Source organism: Oreochromis aureus, linkage group 16, assembly GCF_013358895.1.
Source record: "Oreochromis aureus strain Israel breed Guangdong linkage group 16, ZZ_aureus, whole genome shotgun sequence".
Lineage (NCBI taxonomy): Eukaryota > Metazoa > Chordata > Actinopteri > Cichliformes > Cichlidae > Oreochromis > Oreochromis aureus.
Window position 1 is genome coordinate 19,206,710 of NC_052957.1, and position 19,772 is coordinate 19,226,481.

At 39.5% G+C, this 19,772-nt stretch overlaps 1 protein-coding gene across 2 annotated transcripts in view; it reads right to left on the reverse strand.

The window, feature by feature from the left end:
• Positions 1-4,417: 4,417 nt before the first annotated feature.
• LOC116309759 (nectin-1-like) overlaps positions 4,418-19,772 on the reverse strand; it is a 34,077-nt gene continuing 18,722 nt past the window's right edge. The window contains exons 6-8 of one of the 2 annotated variants that reach the window (XM_039599982.1): positions 13,200-13,502; positions 12,352-12,445; positions 4,418-4,622 (exon numbers count right to left, since the gene is read on the reverse strand). In XM_039599982.1, the coding sequence (XP_039455916.1) occupies positions 4,544-4,622; positions 12,352-12,445; positions 13,200-13,502 (476 nt within the window). In that variant the 3' untranslated portion in view covers positions 4,418-4,543. Of the gene's footprint in view, positions 4,623-12,351; positions 12,446-13,199; positions 13,503-19,772 lie in introns of those variants that run through there. The other variant, XM_039599983.1, reaches the window with a different exon arrangement.

Genomic DNA, 19,772 nt, shown 5'->3' on the forward strand with positions numbered 1-19,772 from the left:
CGCGCGGACTCAGACATGCGCGCGCCCGCATACAATGCTTTGGGACAACCCAAGGCGGGACAGTCGGGTTGCATATTCAAAAATTCATTAAAAATCATCCTGAATAGTTGATGTCAAACTTTCAACACATTCTTCCTCTGGGACACCTACTGTACCTCTGTGCCAAGTTTCATCCAGATTTACTGTAATATTCCTCAGAAATTAAATGACATTTATATTAAATTCAATACAGTCAATACAATAGAATTACGTCTATTTCAAATATTCATTAAAAATCATCCTGAATAGTTGATGTCCAACTTTCAACACATTCTTACTCTGGGCCACCTACTGTACCTCTGTGCCAAGTTTCATCCAGATTCACTGTAATATTCCTCAGAAATTACAGGAAACTTGTATCCAATGCAATACAGTCAATACAATAGAATTACATCTATTTCAAATATTCATTAAAAAATCATCCTGAATAGTTGATGTCCAACTTTCAACAGATTCTTACTCTGGGACACCTACTGTACCTCTGTGCCAAGTTTCATCCAGATTTACTGTAATATTCCTATGAAATTACAGGAAACTTGTATTCAATGCAATACAGTCAATACAATAGGATTATGTCTATTTCAAAAATTCATTAAAAATCATCCTCAATAGTTGATGTCCAACTTTCAACAGGAAAATCCCCCCTCCCTCCTGGCTCACAGCTTCTTCTTCTTCTTGGTTGGCAACCAATGTTAAGGCGCATTACCGCCCTGGCTCACAGCTCAGTGGACATTTAGATGAGAAAATATATATTTGACACATTTAAGGAAAATAATAATAAAATAAAAATAAACAAAATAAATGTTCCCTTTAGAAATTTTTTTGCTCTTTTTTGCTCTATAAAATAGTTGTTTTCTTTTAGAATCACTCATCTTTCTTATTTTTTGTATGTTTGTCACAATTAAATATTTAAGATCATCAAACAAGTTTTCATATTAGACAAAAATAACACAAGGAAACACAAAGACTTGATTACAGATGTTCCTGCTAAGGGTGGCCCAAACAGTTATTGGTTTAAGTTAATTGCTTAGCTTAATAATTTAGAAACTGCATTTTGTGTTTTTTTTGTGTCATCTTTGTCCACTGTTTAAATTTGTTTGATGATTTGAAACACTTCAATGTGAAAAACATACAACAACAACAACAACAAAAAAAAAGAGTTTAGAGGGCAGAGGTGCTCCCAACCAACCTCTTCTCTGAGTCTGGCTCCAGGAGGGGCCCCTCACCCATCACCAATTTGAACTGGGGATCCTACCAGGGGCAAATTGCTCCCAACATCATAGCTCCTAGGTTCACTGGGGCACACAAACCCCTCCACCACATTAAGGTGCTGATTAATGCGGGGGACCATAGTTTCTCCTGTGCAACTGTTGCCACTTTGAAGACCCTTGATTTTCTCAAAATGAATTAAAAAACACCCTCAAATAATAAATCAAACAGAAAACACAAAACTCCCCAATAAGCCATTAAGTTTTGTTTTTAAATTTACTTGCATGTTTGCATTATTAGAGCAAATCATGTACATTCACTGTCATGTACAGACAATAGCAGGGCTGTATATTTACAGTATTATGCACTATTGTGTAATCGTACTGGTTGGGTTAACACCCAGTCTGTGTGCACTCTCAGACAGACTGATTACGTCATTCAGGGAGTTGTCTGGTGTGAATGTTTGTGCTTTCTGAGTGCTGTATTGAGCTGTCTGCATATGAATGGTTGATGCGTCAGAACTTGTGTCCTTGCACAAGATTGTAAACTTAAAACATAACATTAACATTGTTACCCTTAATGAAGGGACATAATAATATTCAGGTGGGGGAAAAATAAACAAATGAATTTACAGTAACTACATTAATACAGCTTCTGATGAAAGCAGTTCAAACTGTTGATAGAAACACAAGCACAGCTCTCAAGTGCCATTAAAGTTGTTACACATGAAAACAAAGGAACAGGCAGTTAAAGCCACACAAAATGCTGTCGCACAGTGGGAGTCAATTAAAAATGTTTTGCTTTTAAAATACTGTAATTACTGCAAATATAAAGTATAGTGACAGCAAGACAGAAACATTCATCCATGGATTTAACAAAAGGGATTCAGGAATATAAAAGTACCGAGTACCCCGACCTGTTCATGTGTTCATCTACCAGCTGACCCTGAAACACGCTGGTGGAGCCTTCAGTCCAGATGTGGACAATTATTTGCACCCACAGCTGTCAGAGGATGCTGAGGCAGATACTTCAGAATATATAAAAAGTATTCAGCTTCTAATAATGTTGCAAACATCTATTCAACTTGATACAAGTTACAATGTTTCAACATCAGCTTAATTGGCTGATTTATGGTGGTGTTAAAAATAATTCAGAATGAATAACTACAAGTTCCAGCAGACAAAAGGAGAAGCATTGTTGTAAACACATTGAAACAAATTTGCTGTTACTGATGATAAGTTTGTAGCTTAAACCTATTCGCTGGAACGTTCAAGACAATTCAATTACACAGCAAAAAGCATCAGACACCAAGCAGAGCTATTTATGATTCTCGTATACGAGGGAGACCAACTGGACAAACGCCGTTCCTTCGCTTGACCCCAGTTGCTCTCGTCTGCTCCCTCGCAACACTGCTCTTTTATTGAGGTTATATGAATATACATAGGTTCATTAACATATGAGGTATACATACAAACAAAGAGTACCTTGCCTGTGTGTAGTGTAAGTGTAAGTGTGTGTGTGTGTGTGTGTGCGTGTGTGTCCTTAACTGTAGTGTATTAAAGTTAGAAAAATCATTTAAAAGTGGTCAAATGTGTTATATTGTTGAATATAATTAAAGACAAAACTGCCTTCATCACAGCTTTCCATGAATGGATCTTTATTGATTTATTCAGAAAAAGCTTTGGTAGCTCATTCTCAGAACAGCAGCCTCAGATTTCTTCTTGGACAGAAGATTTACAGTACAGAGAAACAATAAGGGGGAAAATGGGACGGGTATATTTCAAGCTTGTTATTTAAGTTCTTAGACTTAGCAACACACCTATTAACGTTCGTTTGAAACGGTTATCAACATTACCAGACTGAACTGGACTGAATAACAGGAGTGCATATAATTTTAGTAAATTATTCTGGTGAGTATCAGCTGCGCTGGGTATGTAAATCGGGCCATCCAGCTGCGGTGCTGATCGCCACTCGTGCCAAAAATCCGGACAAATGTCACTTGATCAAGGAGCAGATCTGCATCAGATGACATCAGCTGACTTTGCGTGTGCGTGCGCTGTGCACAGCGGTGTGTACTCTGTGTATTAACAAGAAAAACGCATATAAGAAAGTGGTGCGCAAAAGCAGGTAGTGACAGAATTGATGCGCATTATTGATATTTGAAGCATGTGTACCTGCACATGCATGCATATTAACACACGGGTACTGTGGAATATATTTTTTACTCACCTAAAGTGCTCCTGCTCTCGTCCACTCCCCACAAAAAAAAAATTAGCAGCTGTGTGGTGTCTGTGGCATCAGTGCTCGGATCGCATGCGATGGAGTAAAAATCAAAAGCACAGCTTTATCAGACAGCTGCAGTTTAATGTTGGTTGACAAGTCTTCAGTGCGTCGCACAACTGTATTTCTGGACATGCTGACGTTGTTGAAGTCCTGCACTTTTTCCGGGCACATTATTTCGGTGACTTTAACGAAGCAACGTTTTATGAGGTCTCCATCTGAAAAAGGCTCGCCATGTCTTGCGATGAGTTAGGCGACCTCATAGCTGCTATTGGAGCCTTTTCCTGGACCTTTTGAGCATGAAAAAAATACTGTTGCTGACCCCGCAGGATAGCTACCATTTGCTTTAATTTCTGCTATCGCTCAGCACCAGTGTAGGATGCATAGGCCTGATGTTTGGTTTCATAATGACGTCGTACATTATACTCTTTCATAACTGCCACAGTTTCAGTGCAGATCAAACAGACACACTTCCCCTTTAATTCTTTGAAAAAATATTCACTCTCCCACCGTGTCTGAAATTTTCTGCACTCACTTTCTACCTTTCGCTTCTTTGGTTCTGCCATGTTTGGTAACTTGAGGGTAAATTTCTGTGATTGTCCTTTTTGGTAGAGCAACTGCCTTGATCATCAGTAACTCCCCCTAGTGTTAAAACTAAGAAGTGCAATACACTCAACCAAAAGTTGAAGTGCGGGCCATTTTTTATTCTATTTATAAAATTACTTGAGGGCCAATTAAAAATGGACCGGACTTTGGACACCCCTGATCTAAACAAAAGGCACTTAGACTAAAACAGATATAGATATGTTTATCCTACCATGAAACAATAAGAGAAGGTATGACCTCTCCCATGCTCCCAGGATGAGGGTGTGAATGCCAGAACACTCTGGAATGCACACAAAGTCTTTGCAGACTACTAAGGATCAACCCTCTACCAACATGACATTGATTATACAACTCTAAACATATATGAGTAGATATTTCTAAGCATAAATGACCATCCAACAATACAAATCTAACAACTGACTTCTTGCTGTTCTTGCTCTGCTCTCCCATCTGCAGCTTCATTTGCTGAGAAATTCTTCCAACAAAACCTAAAATGATTAAAACAAAAAGTTGGGCCTGGAAATTATTGTACAGCAACACAACTGCAGACTCTTACTTTTAATTCAAGGCTTACACATAAAATACTGGATTATCTGCAGCTGAAATGTAAAAATAATTAAACAAATAAACAATCATGAAACAGACTGTGCTGTTTGAATACTTTGTTGAATCCTTTGCAGGCAACAAGTGAAAATTTGAACTCTCATATATCCTCAAATAATGAGTTTCCTCCTTTGTGATCCTTTACTGTAGTTGGCTTCATTTAGTTTTTGTTTATGAAAGAGGATGTAGTACTTTATCCAAATTATGATCATTTTTCCATACATTTTCTTCCCATAATTTTGGTACTCCTTGTTTTTCCATCTTTTTCATCAGTACAAAGAAGGCTGTTACAGAACTGGTCTGCCTTTTATTTTATATAAAGCCTAATCTTTATACACTTTGGTTTTCAAAGAATGCACCATTCCCAATGTTCCTCAACTGTCTTTGATTAATTATTATAATTATTTTTTTTTTTGATACAGCTTGTTTAACTTTTACTGAGAGTTCCTTTGATCACATGTTGGGAGCTTCCAGGTTGTAAATGTCACAGTTGCAATCTTTTACCTATTTCACTTACAAAACCGCTTTTAGAGATTTGTGATGGAATTAACCAATTATATTTGTGACTGTTAAAATTTAATTGTTTGACTGACAGTTGTGTAAAAAAACAAGCCCTAAAACAACCAACTGACTGAATTAAACCTGAGAATCTGCACAATTGCAGTCATTTTTTTTCTTTTAACTTACCAAAAATTCCCAGACATAGCTGTCCATTATATGTATTTACTTTTATATCTGAAGTCCTACATATTATGCTACATATTAGGTGTATACAAAGTTATTGTTCTGAGCACCTTTGAAAGCGTCCAGATTTATAAAAGCACCATGCTGCCGTCCCAGTGACATTCAGGGAAAGCAAAACAAGAAATAAGGCCCAAGCAGCAGAGCATGCTCCTACATAAAGACAAGGAAGAAAGAATAAAATAAGATTAAGATGATCTATTGTTCTTTCTCAATAAAATAGTGAGAAAGAAGGTCCCCTCAGGGAAATCATGATTCTGGCAGCAGAACACCAGTTTACATAAAAATAACTAAATAAATAACCCAAATGGGTACACATAACTGACTTCTTTGTCATTTAGTTTTTATATTTCACATTCAAAACTTCCTTGTACTGAAAGGTTTTAAGGTACAAAAACAAAGGAAATGAACTTGGTATGACCTTGGAAAAACCTTTCACAGGGTGGGAGAAGTAATGATTTCAAACCTCATTTGGGCATTGCTTATTACCTTCATAGGGTGAGTCATCTGGTTTAATCTAAGTCTAGACGTCAAAGTTCCTTTATATTCCCTTTTATAGAAGTCCACGGAAAAAGAAAACAAAATAACTTCACAATGACACATCTAAAAAACCTCAAATCCAAAATTCAGAAACAAAAACCAGAAAGATTTAGACAAACTGCAGAGCTAAATCCTCACCTGATGCGAGATGCACATAGAGCTGACTGTGTTTACTTCCATATGCGTTAGATACTTCACACTGCTAGAGGCTATTAAGGGGTCTCAAACATTAAATGTACAGAGAGGGCAGAAAAATGTGAGTTGTCCCAGAAGCCAAAAAAAAAAAAAAAAAAGAATTATTAGCCTTTTTCCTTGCTCACATCAGGATTTTGTGTTGTTTCATTTTCACCTAAATACAAGAGTAAACCACACTTTACATGTTAATTTCTGCTTTTTTGAAGACAATCTTAGTTTTAGTGAGGTTTCACACCACACTCCTTGTGTCTACAAGCAGAGTCCTGCTAACTCTGTGATCACAGTCCTGTGCATCGGTCTGCAACTTAAGAGAATAAAATGTCGAGAAATGTCTTCTTTTTTGTTTTAATGATTTGAGAGCACTGATCCAAGTATTCAATAAAATGCAGCCAAACAGTATCAAGTTTTAATACCAGACAATAAAACATTTCAGTTTCACCACAGGGTCCATTAAGCTCGCAGTTATGTCACATGATTAACACCAGTAGAAAGAAGAAGAAGAGTTTGCTGTCTCAAGCAGTGAAAAAAAATCAATTAATGTAGTTTTAGAGCTACTTACTGCAAAAAAGAAAACATCAATATTTAAACACACAAACACTGCATTTACCAGGAATTTCTCACTTGTAATGGATCAGCAGCGACGTACAGACAGAGAAGCCAAGGACTGCTGAGTGACACTGGTGCAGTTTAATGTGAAAAGAGTTTATGTGTAATCACATATACAGGGCAAGTAAAACTGCTTTGTCATGTGAACAAAAATATTCATGTTGTTTGTAATTTCACTGTCGATTTATGAATATAATGCTTTTCTTACTAACTGTTACTGTGAAAGAATTACAACATGGAGCTTAAATCCTGAAGATATTTAATGAAGTTTTACAGAATCAGTTATAATTATTAGTCCTTTATTTTTATTTATCCAGGTAAAAATCTCATTGAGATTAAAAATCTCATTTCCAAGAGAGACTTAGATTAGATTAGATTAGATAAAACTTTATTAATCCCTCGGGTGAGTTCCTCCGGGAAATTCGGTTTCCAATAGCACAGCACCGACAGAAGTTACAGAATGTGAGCAGAAATATACCATATATACTTATATAAATACAGAGACATATATAAATAAAGAGCATACAAAAGGGATAAATAGAATAAATAGGAATAAGAATGAAAGGGAATTGCACATTTCAAGTATTGAAGTCTATTGCACTATTGGATATTAACTATTGGATATTAACAAAAAGTATTGCACAGTGAAAAGAGAGACACCCTCTCTGCTTTTAGGATTAGGCTTAAAACTTACCTTTTTGCTAAAGCATATAGTTAGGGCTGGCTAACGTGGATTCAAATTTGGTTAAGCCACATACCTCAGATTGATAATGATCTACCTAAATGTAAGAACTTTTTACCAATTTGTAAACAATAATTAAAAACAGCAAAAGGCAAATGCAAATTTCTGGACATTGTAATAGTATTGCAAACACAATCAATAGGAACTCCTACATATTGCTTCACTCGTTTATCGCTGGAGTTCAAAAAAATAACCCGCGATAGTTGAAATCCGCGAAATAGCCAGCTGTAAAACCCCTTACTACACACTTTATACACTTTTCTCAGATAGGCATGAACATTTTCACACTTTCTCTCTTGTTTAGACTACGTCCACACTAGCCCGGATTGATTTGAAAACTGCGTTTTTGTCTGAAAACGCTCCACGTCCACACTAGCGTTTTCAGTCGTTTTCACAGAGCCTCATTTCTGTCTGCCATTTATTTACTTTCCGGCTTTGCTATAATGGACAGGACATGGGAAAGAAATGTCCTGTCCATTAGACAGACTAAACGCCTTTGGAGCAGAGGATCACAAGTTCGATTCCCACCTGGGGCGTCTATATCCAGTAAGGGTCCTAAGGCTAGACCCCCTATGCTAAGCGAGCCTACCGCAGACATGAGCGAGACAGATAAATATGAAGGCATGCCGGCTCGGATGTCGCCCGGATCAACAAGGTCCGTCATCCACAATGATGGCAAAACAACTAGTAGCTCAGTGTTCCAACATTCGAAAGAAGGGACTGCTCTCACAGGTACAACATAGTGGGAGCCAGGACGCCAGGTCAGGGGGGAGATATCATCACCCCCACCCGAGGTTGGGTACCAAGGAGAAGGATCGTTGAAGAGGAACTGACCTGAAAGATAGGATCATGGCCAAGCTTGAAACCTGGATCCCCCGTAGCCGGTTACCAAGACTACGTGAAGTACCCTCAGAAGGTCTGCTGATGTTAGATGATGTTAATGCAGCACTACGGATGATACCTACAGCCACGATTACCGAGACTAACAAGCTGATCTACAATATGGCAGCAGTGATCAGTGAAATGCTTGGCTACAAGTTGAACAGCCACAAGGGGCAGTACCATCCATGGAGAAGGAGGCTAGAGGCTAAGATCAAGGTAGCACGGAGGGAGGTTAACCCATTATCGGAGTTGCAGAAAGACACGATGAAGAAGGTGCCCAAGAAGTACAGAAAGCAGTCCATAGGGGAAACTGCCAAGCAACGACTCACAGCCTTGGCCAGCCGCTTGAGGTGGTACACCAGAGAGATATGACAGGTAGCTCCTGTCAGGCATCATAGCGGCTAAGATGAACAGGCACATGGGTCAATACATAACCCTAACCCTAACCCAGAAAGGGATGGGCAAGAATACCAGAGGCGCAAAACACCAGCTACTGGTAGACCGAGCAGTCAGCTGAGACTGCAAGACCAGACTGACCAACTTGTGTACTGCCTGGATTGATTACAAGAAGACCTATGACTCAGTGCCCCACAGCTGGATATTGGAATGCCTAGAATTGTACAAGATCAACAGGACCCTAAAGAGCCTTCATCAGGAACTCAATGGGGATGTGGCGGACAACACTAGAGGCCAACTCAAAGCCCATAGCACAAGTCACCATCAAGTGCGGGATCTACCAAGGAGATGCTCTGTCCCCACTGCTGTTCTGCATAACCCCCTCAGTGAGATCATTGACAAGACTGGCTACGGATACCAACTACGGAATGGAGCAGTTGTCAGCCACCTCCTGTACATGGATGACATCAAGCTGTATGCCAAGAGTGAATGAGGCATCGATTCACTGACTCACACCACCAGGATATAATGACATTGGAATGTCGTTCGGACTGGAGAAGTGTAGTTGGATGGTAACAAAGAGAGGGAAGGTAGGGAAGGGATCGAACTACCAGAAGGCAACATTGCAGACATAGAGGACAGTTACAAGTACCTGGGGATCGCGCAGGTGAATGGAAAACATGAAGAGGCCGCTAGGAAAGCTGCAACCACCAAGTACCTGCAGAGGGTCCGGCAAGTCCTGAGGAGTCAGCTGAACGGTAAGAACAAGATCCGGGCTATCAACACCTACGCCCTGCCTGTGATCAGGTACCCTGCTGGGGTAATAGGCTGGCCAAAGGAGGAGATAGAAGCCACTGACATCAAGACAAGAAAGCTCCTTACCATGCATGGAGGGTTTCACCCCAAGTCCAGCATCCTGAGGCTGTATGCTAAGCGGAAGGAAGGAGGCCGGGGACTGGTGAGGCCAGGGACTGGTGAGTGTCAGCACCACAGTCCAGGATGAGAGACAAGGAACATCCACGAATACATCACGAAGATGGCCCCAACTGACAGCATGCTCAGTGAGGAGGAAGGTGAGGAACCATCATGGAAGGACAGGCCCCTGCACGGTATGTACCACTGGCAGATAGAGGAGGTGGCTGATATCCAGAAATCCCACCAGTGGCTGGACAAAGCTGGACTGAAAGACAGCATGGAGGCACTAATCATGGCAGCACAGGAACAAGCACTGAGCACAAGATCCATAGAGGCTGGGGTCTATCACACCAGGCAAGACCCCAAGTGCAGGCTGTGTAAAGGTGACCCAGAGACAATCCAGCACATAACAGCAGGGTGCAAGATGCTAGCAGGCAAGGCATACATGGAACGCCATAACCAAGTGGCCGGCATAGTGTACAGGAACATCTGTGCTTAGTATAACCTGGAAGTCCCGAGGTCAAAATGGGAGATGCCCCCAAGGGTTATGGAGAATGACCGAGCTAAGATCCTGTGGGACTTCCAGATACAGACGGACAAAATGGTGGTGGCTAACCAACCGGACATAGTGGTGGTAGACAAACAGAAGACGACTGCGGTGGTGATCGATGTAGCGGTTCCGAATGACAGCAACATCAGGAATAAGGAACACGAGAAGCTCGAGAAATACCAAGGGCTCAGAGAAGAGCTGGAGAAGATGTGGAGGGTGAAGGTGACGGTGGTCCCAGTGGTAATCGGAGCACTAGGTGCAGTGACTCCAAAGCTAGGCGAGTGACTCCAGCAGATCCCGGAAACAACATCGGAGATCTCTGTCCAGAAGAGCGCAGTCCTAGGAACAGCTAAGATACTGCGCAGGACCCTCGAGCTCCCAGGCCTCTGGTAGAGGACCCGAGCTTGAAGGATTGACCGCCCACAGGGGTGAGCGGGGAATTATTATTATTTTTTTTTTTATATAGATAGATAGATAGATAGATAGATAGATAGATGAATGAGACAGAGAGAGTGAGTGAGTGAGTGAGTGAGTGAGTGAGTGAGTGAGTGAGTGAGAGAGAGAGAGAGAGAGAGAGAGAGAGAGAGAGTGAGAGAGAGAGAGAGAGAGAGCATTGAGGATCTACTTCAACACCTGCTGAAAACCAAAAAAACAACACGGATGGGAAACCACAGCAACAACCAACATATGCATAAGTAATAGTAAATATTACATTTTACTGAGCAGCACACAGTATTAATAACACATGACATGTTTAGAGGCAGCAACCGACCAAGACAGTGTGTGTCTGTGAGTACCTTTTAGTACACTTGTGTTCATGAGTGGGCTTATGTCTAATAGTGTGTTTAGGGAACAACAGCCCCGGCCCCAAGGACATGAAGCAGGCATGGAGGAGGAAGAGAAAAAATGCAAAAGTAATGTTACAAATTTTGTAGCAAATTACTTTCTCCTGGGAGTAATTAAGTACCGTACAGGATTACTTTTGAGAAAGGTCTTCTGTGCAAAATATGCAATACAGTTTTTTGAGTAACGACTCCAATGCTGATCACAACAAAGAGGAGAAATACCTCCAACTTGTACAAAAATTTGACCACACAGCATGCAATTTGATTTAATCTGCATGAATGTAGTGTCTTTGATATGCTGCTTAGAGCTGGTCGTGATTCTCAAAGCAGACCCAATGAGAATTGATAAGGAAGCTCATAATCCATCACTCGTTATAGTTTAATGTGATGTTGAAGTGGAAAACCAAAGTGATAAGTTCTGGTGGCACTGGTTGTCTTTGTTGCAGAAACTCACAAGAATTCAAATCCACTGAGCAGTCAAGGAGGCCTCCAGACAGTCATATCCAAGACCAATTAATCTAATTTCATTAAAGTCTGGCCAGTACTCCAGAATGAGTAGTGATTCTTGTGAAGTGCCCATAAAGCAAAATATATGACCTTGATTACAATTTTGGTAAACACTCATTAAGTGATACTTGTGCATATTTCACTAAAACATGAAATGAAAGATATGAAAATATGAAAAAGTGCATAAAGTCCAAAATGGCAATTTTCTGTCATATCCTCCTGAGAACCACCCTGTTCATTTATGTCCTCTGTAATGAACATTTGTCCATTGGTCTATAATTTTTGACTTGTTTGAGCTAAATAGAGAACAGCCTGTGCTTCTATTGATATATTGTGTTTGTGGTGCCTCTTTTAGCCCCAAAGAGGAAGGAAATCACAAAAAAGTTCAATGGGAAGATTCCTTTTTCCTTGTTGCGTATACTTGCTGCATCCATGTTATGCATGTTTTCATAACAAACAGAATATGCGGAAAATTATTTTTTGCTTCTGGAAACACCCATCAGCTAAAGTTTAATTCTTCCTCCCTTCTGATTAAAGTGTTTACACTGAGTTCTCAACTGATATCATAGTTTGTAGCTTATTTTCCAAAATTCACTGCCAACACCACTAAAACAAATTTAAATGACTTGGTAAATAACTTGTCTGTCTCTCTCAGCATTGAAATGAATATGTAAAAACTGTCCAAATTACATTACCTGCTCCAGATAATATTTGCACTTGGGTTGGCTTCTGTCAAATACTCAAATGAGCCCTCTGAAATCACTGTAATGTTCACTTCTGTGGGAGAGACTGCAAAAAATAAAGACATGAATGTGTTAAACCTGAACTGATGAAATACTAACGATGTCAAAATAATGTTTCATACATGTTTGAATCTTGCCACGTCAGGCAAAACCATAAATCTTGGTTACTTTTCATTTAGTTTCAAGTAGTAATCCTTTTATAGACTTTCAAAGGTGTCATTGACTCATTTACAATAAGCTTGAACTAAAAACAACATATTTGGTGTCTTGGTCTTTGGGGAATTCCACCAGAAACAGAACACCACAGTTATACAATGGTAACAGTGCAGATTTTTTCGACTGGAGGAGGTGAATAAAGCACAATGAACTCATTATCTAGCTTGGGAAACCACCCTGAGACAGCTTTTACTTGGACAAGGACATGAATAGGAAATGAATAATCAGATGTGTTGGGTCGGCAATATTACTCTGCGGGACAAGCTGTCCCACTCAAATTGTTTATGCTTGGTACTGAGGGGGTAATGTCTGCAGAGAGAGCAACTAAAATGACAAAAAGTGACATAACTTATTATTAAAAAAATGTATCTATCTAGAATACATATATAAACCCACACTGCACACAAAGATTGTACTACTGCCAGCCAGTGAAGAAACACTCGTGTCTGGACTCAATAGCAATTGTTTCATCCAGATTTCTTCCCCTATCAAAAAACCTCATTGACTGCTTTAATTTGCTGCATTCTGCCTAAACTGTGTGATTTATTAAATAATAATAAACTACATGAGCAGCTGATACTCACAGTAGACCTGTATGGTGAAGGACAGGGTTTCTTCTTTAGTCAGGGAGTCACTGCTGATGACACACTGGACCTGGTGACCATTAATCTCTCTCGTAGGAACGCCAAACAGAGAGCTGACTGTTGTAGCTGTACTGTTGTTATACTGGATGGAGTTTGTTGTCGTCCTCAATTTGTCTCCCAAAACACCAGTGAGCCATCTCACTTCTGCAGGAGGCTTCGATCCAGCAGCTGTGCAGGTAACAAATAAAACCTCTTCTGTGCCCAAAGTGGGAAGCTTGTTCTTGATGCTTGTGAAAGGAGGCACTAGGAGAGTTACAGAAGACAAGAAAGATAACATATAAGGATGACAGTAAAAGTAACTCTGTCTACATCTCATAAAAAATACATCTCTTAAATACATTTTTTGTTTTGTTTTTTTCTATAGCAGTCACTATTAGAGGTATCTCAGTCTTCTGATTTCCACTGGGAAACAACGCGAAGATGCACGTGTAGCTGCCTTCATCCTTCAATGGAACATTGGATAACTGGAGGGTTCCATTTTTGTTGTTAAAATTCCCGATATACTTAAATCGATCATCGTGTCCATTGACAAACCGTGGTCCTTCCCTTGGATGGAGAGTGATAAAATTGTCATTACGAGTTTTTTCTCTGGTTGTCCTCTGCCAGGTAATCTGTGTCAAGTCATCACTGATATCAGTGATATGGCAGGGTAAGATATCGCACTTCCACCAATCACATGGAGAGCTGTAAAGAGCATGAAACACTATTAAAGCTCAGACCTCAGCTTAAAAATAGAAACAAGACAGAACCAGATTTGTGTAAGGTAAAACACTAGTTTCACAATTACATCTACAAATCCAAAAAGGATTAATTGTTCAAAACCTTAACCAGGACTATCAGAGCAGCTTGGCGTCTGGTCTGGGTGAGCAATATGGAATTGGTACTGTACAGATCTAATCAGAGAACAGAACTGAACAGTCATATTTTTTTCAGTTTTCTTTCAATTCAACTCAATTTTATTTAGAAATCACAACAACAGTGACCTCAAGGTGCTTTATTATGTAATGTAGACCCTACAATAATATATACAGAGAAAAACCCAACAATCATATGATTGTGCTATGAGAAAGCAATTTGGCGACAGTGGGAAGGAAAAGCTCCCTTTTAACAGGAAGAAGCCTCTAGCAGAACCAGGCTCAGGGAGGGGCGGCCATCTGCTGCGACCGGTTGGGTGAGGGGAGGAAGACAGGACAAAAGACACGCTGTGGAAGAGCGCCAGAGATTAATAACAAGTATGATTCAGTGCAGAGAGGTCTATTAACCCTCAAAATGTCCTCCTGATTTCCATACACCTGTTGTCCTCAGGAGTCAAAAATGACCCTACTTCATTTGAGTGTTTTTTTAAAGTACAAAGTATAAATTGACAATCAATTCAGTGTTACACCTTAGTTTTACTTAAGACCCACACATTACCACAAAATTTACCCTTCATTTTACAATTTAGGGCCACCAGACCTTGCTTACATAAAGTATGTAATAAAATGAGACAATAAAATATGTAAACGTTTAGATTATTTTGACCATTTGACTAACCACAGAGTGCTGTATGCTGAACTTTAGTAAGAATGGTTTTTTGAATCATTTAAAATTTTTAAATGGCAGCACATAATAACACCTGTTGTCTTCAGGGGTAAAAATGATTCCATCTGGTTTGATTGATACTTAATTAATATGAAGCATTATATACCACATAGGGACCTGGAAAAACTTATCCACGCTTTTGTGACCTCCAGGTTAGATTATTGTAATTCCCTCTACTGTGGTCTCCCAGCCTTCTCTCTTCGAAGGCTGCAACTCGTTCAAAATGCTGCGGCTCGCCTTCTTACTGGAACTAGGAAGTTTGACCCCATTACTCCAGCTCTTGTCGATCTACACTGGTTACCAATCAAATATCGAATTGAGTTTAAAATCTTGTTACTCACGTTTAAAATCCTGAATAACACTGCACCCAGCTACCTCACTGATCTCCTTAATTTGCACACCCCTTGTCGTGCATTAAGATCATCAGATCAATTACTTCTGGCCCAACCTAAGCTTAGACTGAAGACCAGAGGCGATCGTGCCTTTGCTTCAGCTGCACCCAAACTTTGGAATAGCCTCCTGCTTCTATTCGAGCCTTGGATTCTGTCCAATCCTTTAAATCAAGATTAAAAGCATATCTGTTTGACTTGGCTTTCCTGACCAGTTAACACCCTTTTAATCTTTTAAATTTTAATCTGTTAAATCTTTTATTAGATTTTATTAAATTTATTATTATTTTTTATTAATTTTACTGCCGTTTTTGTCTTAGCAGATTTTGTATTTACCTAAATCTCCTGGTCTGTTAGTGCCTCTATCCTGTCTGTGCTAGTGCCTGATTTGTACCCTGTTATTGATTTATGTTGACTCTACATGTTACTGTGAAGCACTTTGGTGTGCCTTCGGGTTTTTAAATGTGCTATATAAATAAAATTGTATTGTATTGTATTGTATGAAGTGGATTTTTCACCCACTTTTAATTAAAACCTAATTTAAACATTTTGACACTATTTCTTTATTCCATTTCAAATTTACGTCTGCTAAAACCTCATTTAGATTAACTTTTTCTTTGTTTTGGGGTAAAAAAAATAAATTAAATCATCAGTTATTGTGATTATCATTTCACAACCAGAGTTGGTTGCTTTGACAGAGTATCACAAACGGGTATATAGATCAAAGTTTAGTTAGGAAGCTGTTTTTAAACTACTACAAGTTTTTTTACTGGCAGCAAATAATCACAACTGTTGTTCTCTGGGCTCAAAAATGACCCCATTGTGTTTGACTATTTATAAAGCATTAAGTATAAAATATCATCCATCTCTGTGTTTCAAGGTTCATCTTTATTCCAACTCATTAACTGACATTTTTCTGTGTTTTGGCATGGTAGGAACACCAGGACATGGGTCTTACTGAAGGAAAACTTTCATGAGAACAAAGGTTTTTACATATTTGTCACAAGTGCAGGAGGAAGCTCATGTTTATTCCTCTGTACTGGTCCCACCATGGACAGCTTTCTTTTCTGCAGTTGTAGGCCAGGGGCATATAAAGTAAACAAGTTGTTACATGTGATCATTTTCTTTTTTAAACCTTCTTTAATGTTAGGGACAACTCGCATGCCCTGACTGCATGCTAGACGGTTTGCCAACGTACACTAGCATGTTCCATGTACAGCTGGACCTGGCATCACATAATGCTGTTGGGAATAAATAATTTTTCAGTGCCTCAATAATGCTATGTTTTTTATTAACAACTGTTATAAAGTTATATAGTGTAGTTATATAGTGTAAGTGGACACAGCCCTGGAAAATAAAGGCATTAGACCATGTGTCCTTGGGGAGTAGAAAGCTGCAGACTCTTGCTCACGTTTGCCTGGGAAAATGTAGATAAGAGGGGACCATCTCTGGTGGAAAGTTACTGAGACACTGTTGTTTAGACTAGAATGAGAGAGCTTCTGTAATAAAACTGTTAGGGGCACACCACCATTTTGAGATCCACGGCAGCGTGTCATGCAGGACGCATCTCCCTTCTAGAAGTAATGTGAAAGAGAAATAAAGAGTTAAATGGTCTACTGAGCAGTCCCATATGTTGTGACCTGTCTCACAGGCGAGCAAATTATTTGTTTGGTTAAATAGCAGCTGCAGTGAGAACAGAGGCGGATTGGAATGGCATAGTAGATCTACACAGCTGAGTGTGAGGTGGACCCAAGGAGGAGCTAGGAGAAGCAGTCTGTGTGACTGCAGGGGAAAGTGCCTAAAACAGAGAGTCAAGAGCAAAAAAGGGGTAAAGTTATTATGAATTATGGATAAAAGCTAAAGCAAAACAGGAGGACTGGGCACGGGATTGTTTAAATTAGCAACAAGGGGAAATTTGTTTAAAGAATCAGAGAAATGAGAGTGTCAAATAACCAGGGATGAAAATGATATTAAATAAATGTCTTAGTGTGTTAATACAGGTGACCACAGACCTGGTTTATCCACTACTGACAAATAAACTCTCCAGGTTACAGGACAACAGCTTAACTTTAAAAAGAAAGATTGGAATGACTAGCCAGTGATGAAACAATGAATTTAGTGGTTAAGATAGTCAAATTGTAAGATGTTTTCTGCTGATTAAGCAACACAAGTGAATACTGTATGAAGACAAGTCTATTTTGTGGTAATATGGCAATATTTGAAATATGCATTTCTGTTATCCTGTCATCTTGGTGAGCTATGAGTTGATTATATTATTCAAAAAAACAAGGGGGGGGGGGAGAGAAGGCCCAGCGTTTCTCCCCTCTCCGTGTAACACAGCAAACAACATCATTTTCCTGTTCGTACACTCCTGTCTGTTTTTTTTGTTTTGTTTTTCTCTTTATGCTTGATTACGAGCTGCTTTGCAGGCCCTGGAAGCCGAGGCTGACCTGGACTCCTGCTCTCCCCTCTACCATCTTCGATGTGACCCAGACCAAACGCTGCAGCAGCTGGATCCACAACAAAAACCTGAAAAATATCAACAGTGCTGCAGGACAGCGATCTCATGCAGCGGAGACGGAGAGCGCTAAACCCAAGGCCCGTTTCACTACACGGGGGGAAATTCCCAGACAGCTTCAGCTGAGAGAGCTGTGACGAGTGAAATGCTGTACCCATCTCTCACTAGCAATTACAGACCAATCTCAAAAATTCCGTTAATTGCTAAGATATTAGAGAATGTTGTGGCTAAGCAGCTTACAGCAGTTTTAGACAAACATAATATCTTTGACAAATTTCAGTCTGGCTTTCATAGAGCTCATTCTACTGAAACAGCCCTTCTTAGAGTTTCCAGTGACATTCTGATGCAAAACGATGCAGGAAAGTGTTCTGTACTCCTAATGTTGGACCTCACGTCAGCCTTTGACACCGTTGACCATTACATTTTGCTTGAAAGGCTGAAATACTGGGTTGGTGTATCTGGGTCTGCCTTAGAGTGGTTCTCCTCGTATCTCTATGAACGATACTTTTCTGTGGCGGTCTCTAAGTACAGGTCATCTTCCACGTCCCTGTCCTATGGTGTGCCACAAGGTTCTGTGTTGGGGCCCTTATTGTTTTTAATATATCTACTTCCTCTCCAGCATATTTTGAGCCCCTTTGAGGACATTCGCTACCACTGCGAATATATGTCTTTTAAACCTGAAGATATTTCTAAGCTGCAGATTCTAAAAGTGTGCTTAGAAACCATCAAAGGTTGGATGGCTGACAACTTCCTCCAACTTAATGAAGAAAAGACTGAAGTCCTTGTATGTGCTCCAGACAGACATGTACCTAACATAATGAATGCTCTTGGTCCTCTTTCAACATTTGTGAAATCGTCTATCAGGAACCTAGGGGTAACCTTGGATTCTGCTCTTACCCCTGGATGTCCACGTCAAATCTCTGGTTCGGTCCTGCTTCTATCATTTAAGAAACATTTCTAAACTGAGCCATATATACTGAACTGGAGATTGTTATTCATGCATTCATTTCATCACGATTGGACTACTGTAATTCACTGTTTACATGTCTAAACAAAAACTCCCTGGAGCGTCTGCAGATTGTCCAAAATGCTGCAGCAAGGCTTCTGACAAAAAGATCTAAATACTCTCATGTAACACCGTTGCTTATACAGCTGCACTGGCTCCCCGTTGAATTCAGAGTCCATTTTAAGATACTGGTTCTTCAAGGACAAGCACCAGCCTACATCATTGAACTTTTACAGCCCTATGTCCCTAGTAGGTCCCTGAGGTCTTGTGATCAGGGCCTACTTGTTATTCAGCATACAAGGCTGAAAACCAAGGGTGATAGAGCTTTTGCCACTGTGGCCGCCAGACTGTGGAACTCTCCTCCTCAGAACTTAAGATCAGCTAAAAACACATCTTTTTAGAATTGCATTTTGTTAACTTTTGACTGTTTTTGTTTTATACCTTGTGAAGTACTTTGTGATCTTTTATCTAGAAATGTGCTATATAAAACATAAACATACACCATCAGACTGAACTGATTTACAAGCAGCTTCAAATTTTTTTCACCTTTTCTTTATCTTTTGTCTAAAAAGCAAATCCACAAAGATCTCTGAAATCTGAAATCTCTAAATACCAAAGAAACTTCAATGCTTCACTGAGCTAACTAGAAACTGTGGCAAATCGTGTTTTTCATTTCTTTGCATAACTTGCTGATATAAATTTCAACATCACACTGTTTTAATAAAATTCTCTTTTTGCCAAAGTGTTGCCTCTTTAAATCAAGATTATAAGTTATATTAAAGATACTAATGTTACTTTAAGCTTCATTAGATTTATGTATTTATTTATGTTATTTTCTCTTTCAGTTTTTGTCATAACATGGTTCTCTTTTATATGGCCTGGGTGATACAGAACTGTAAGCAAGATACACGTTGTAGTCCATCTTCTGGACAAGGAAAAACTATTAGGAAAAGTATGTAGCAGTATGTGTTTTTAATATTCAAGCATAACTGATGATTGACTTTGAATTTCCCAGCTCT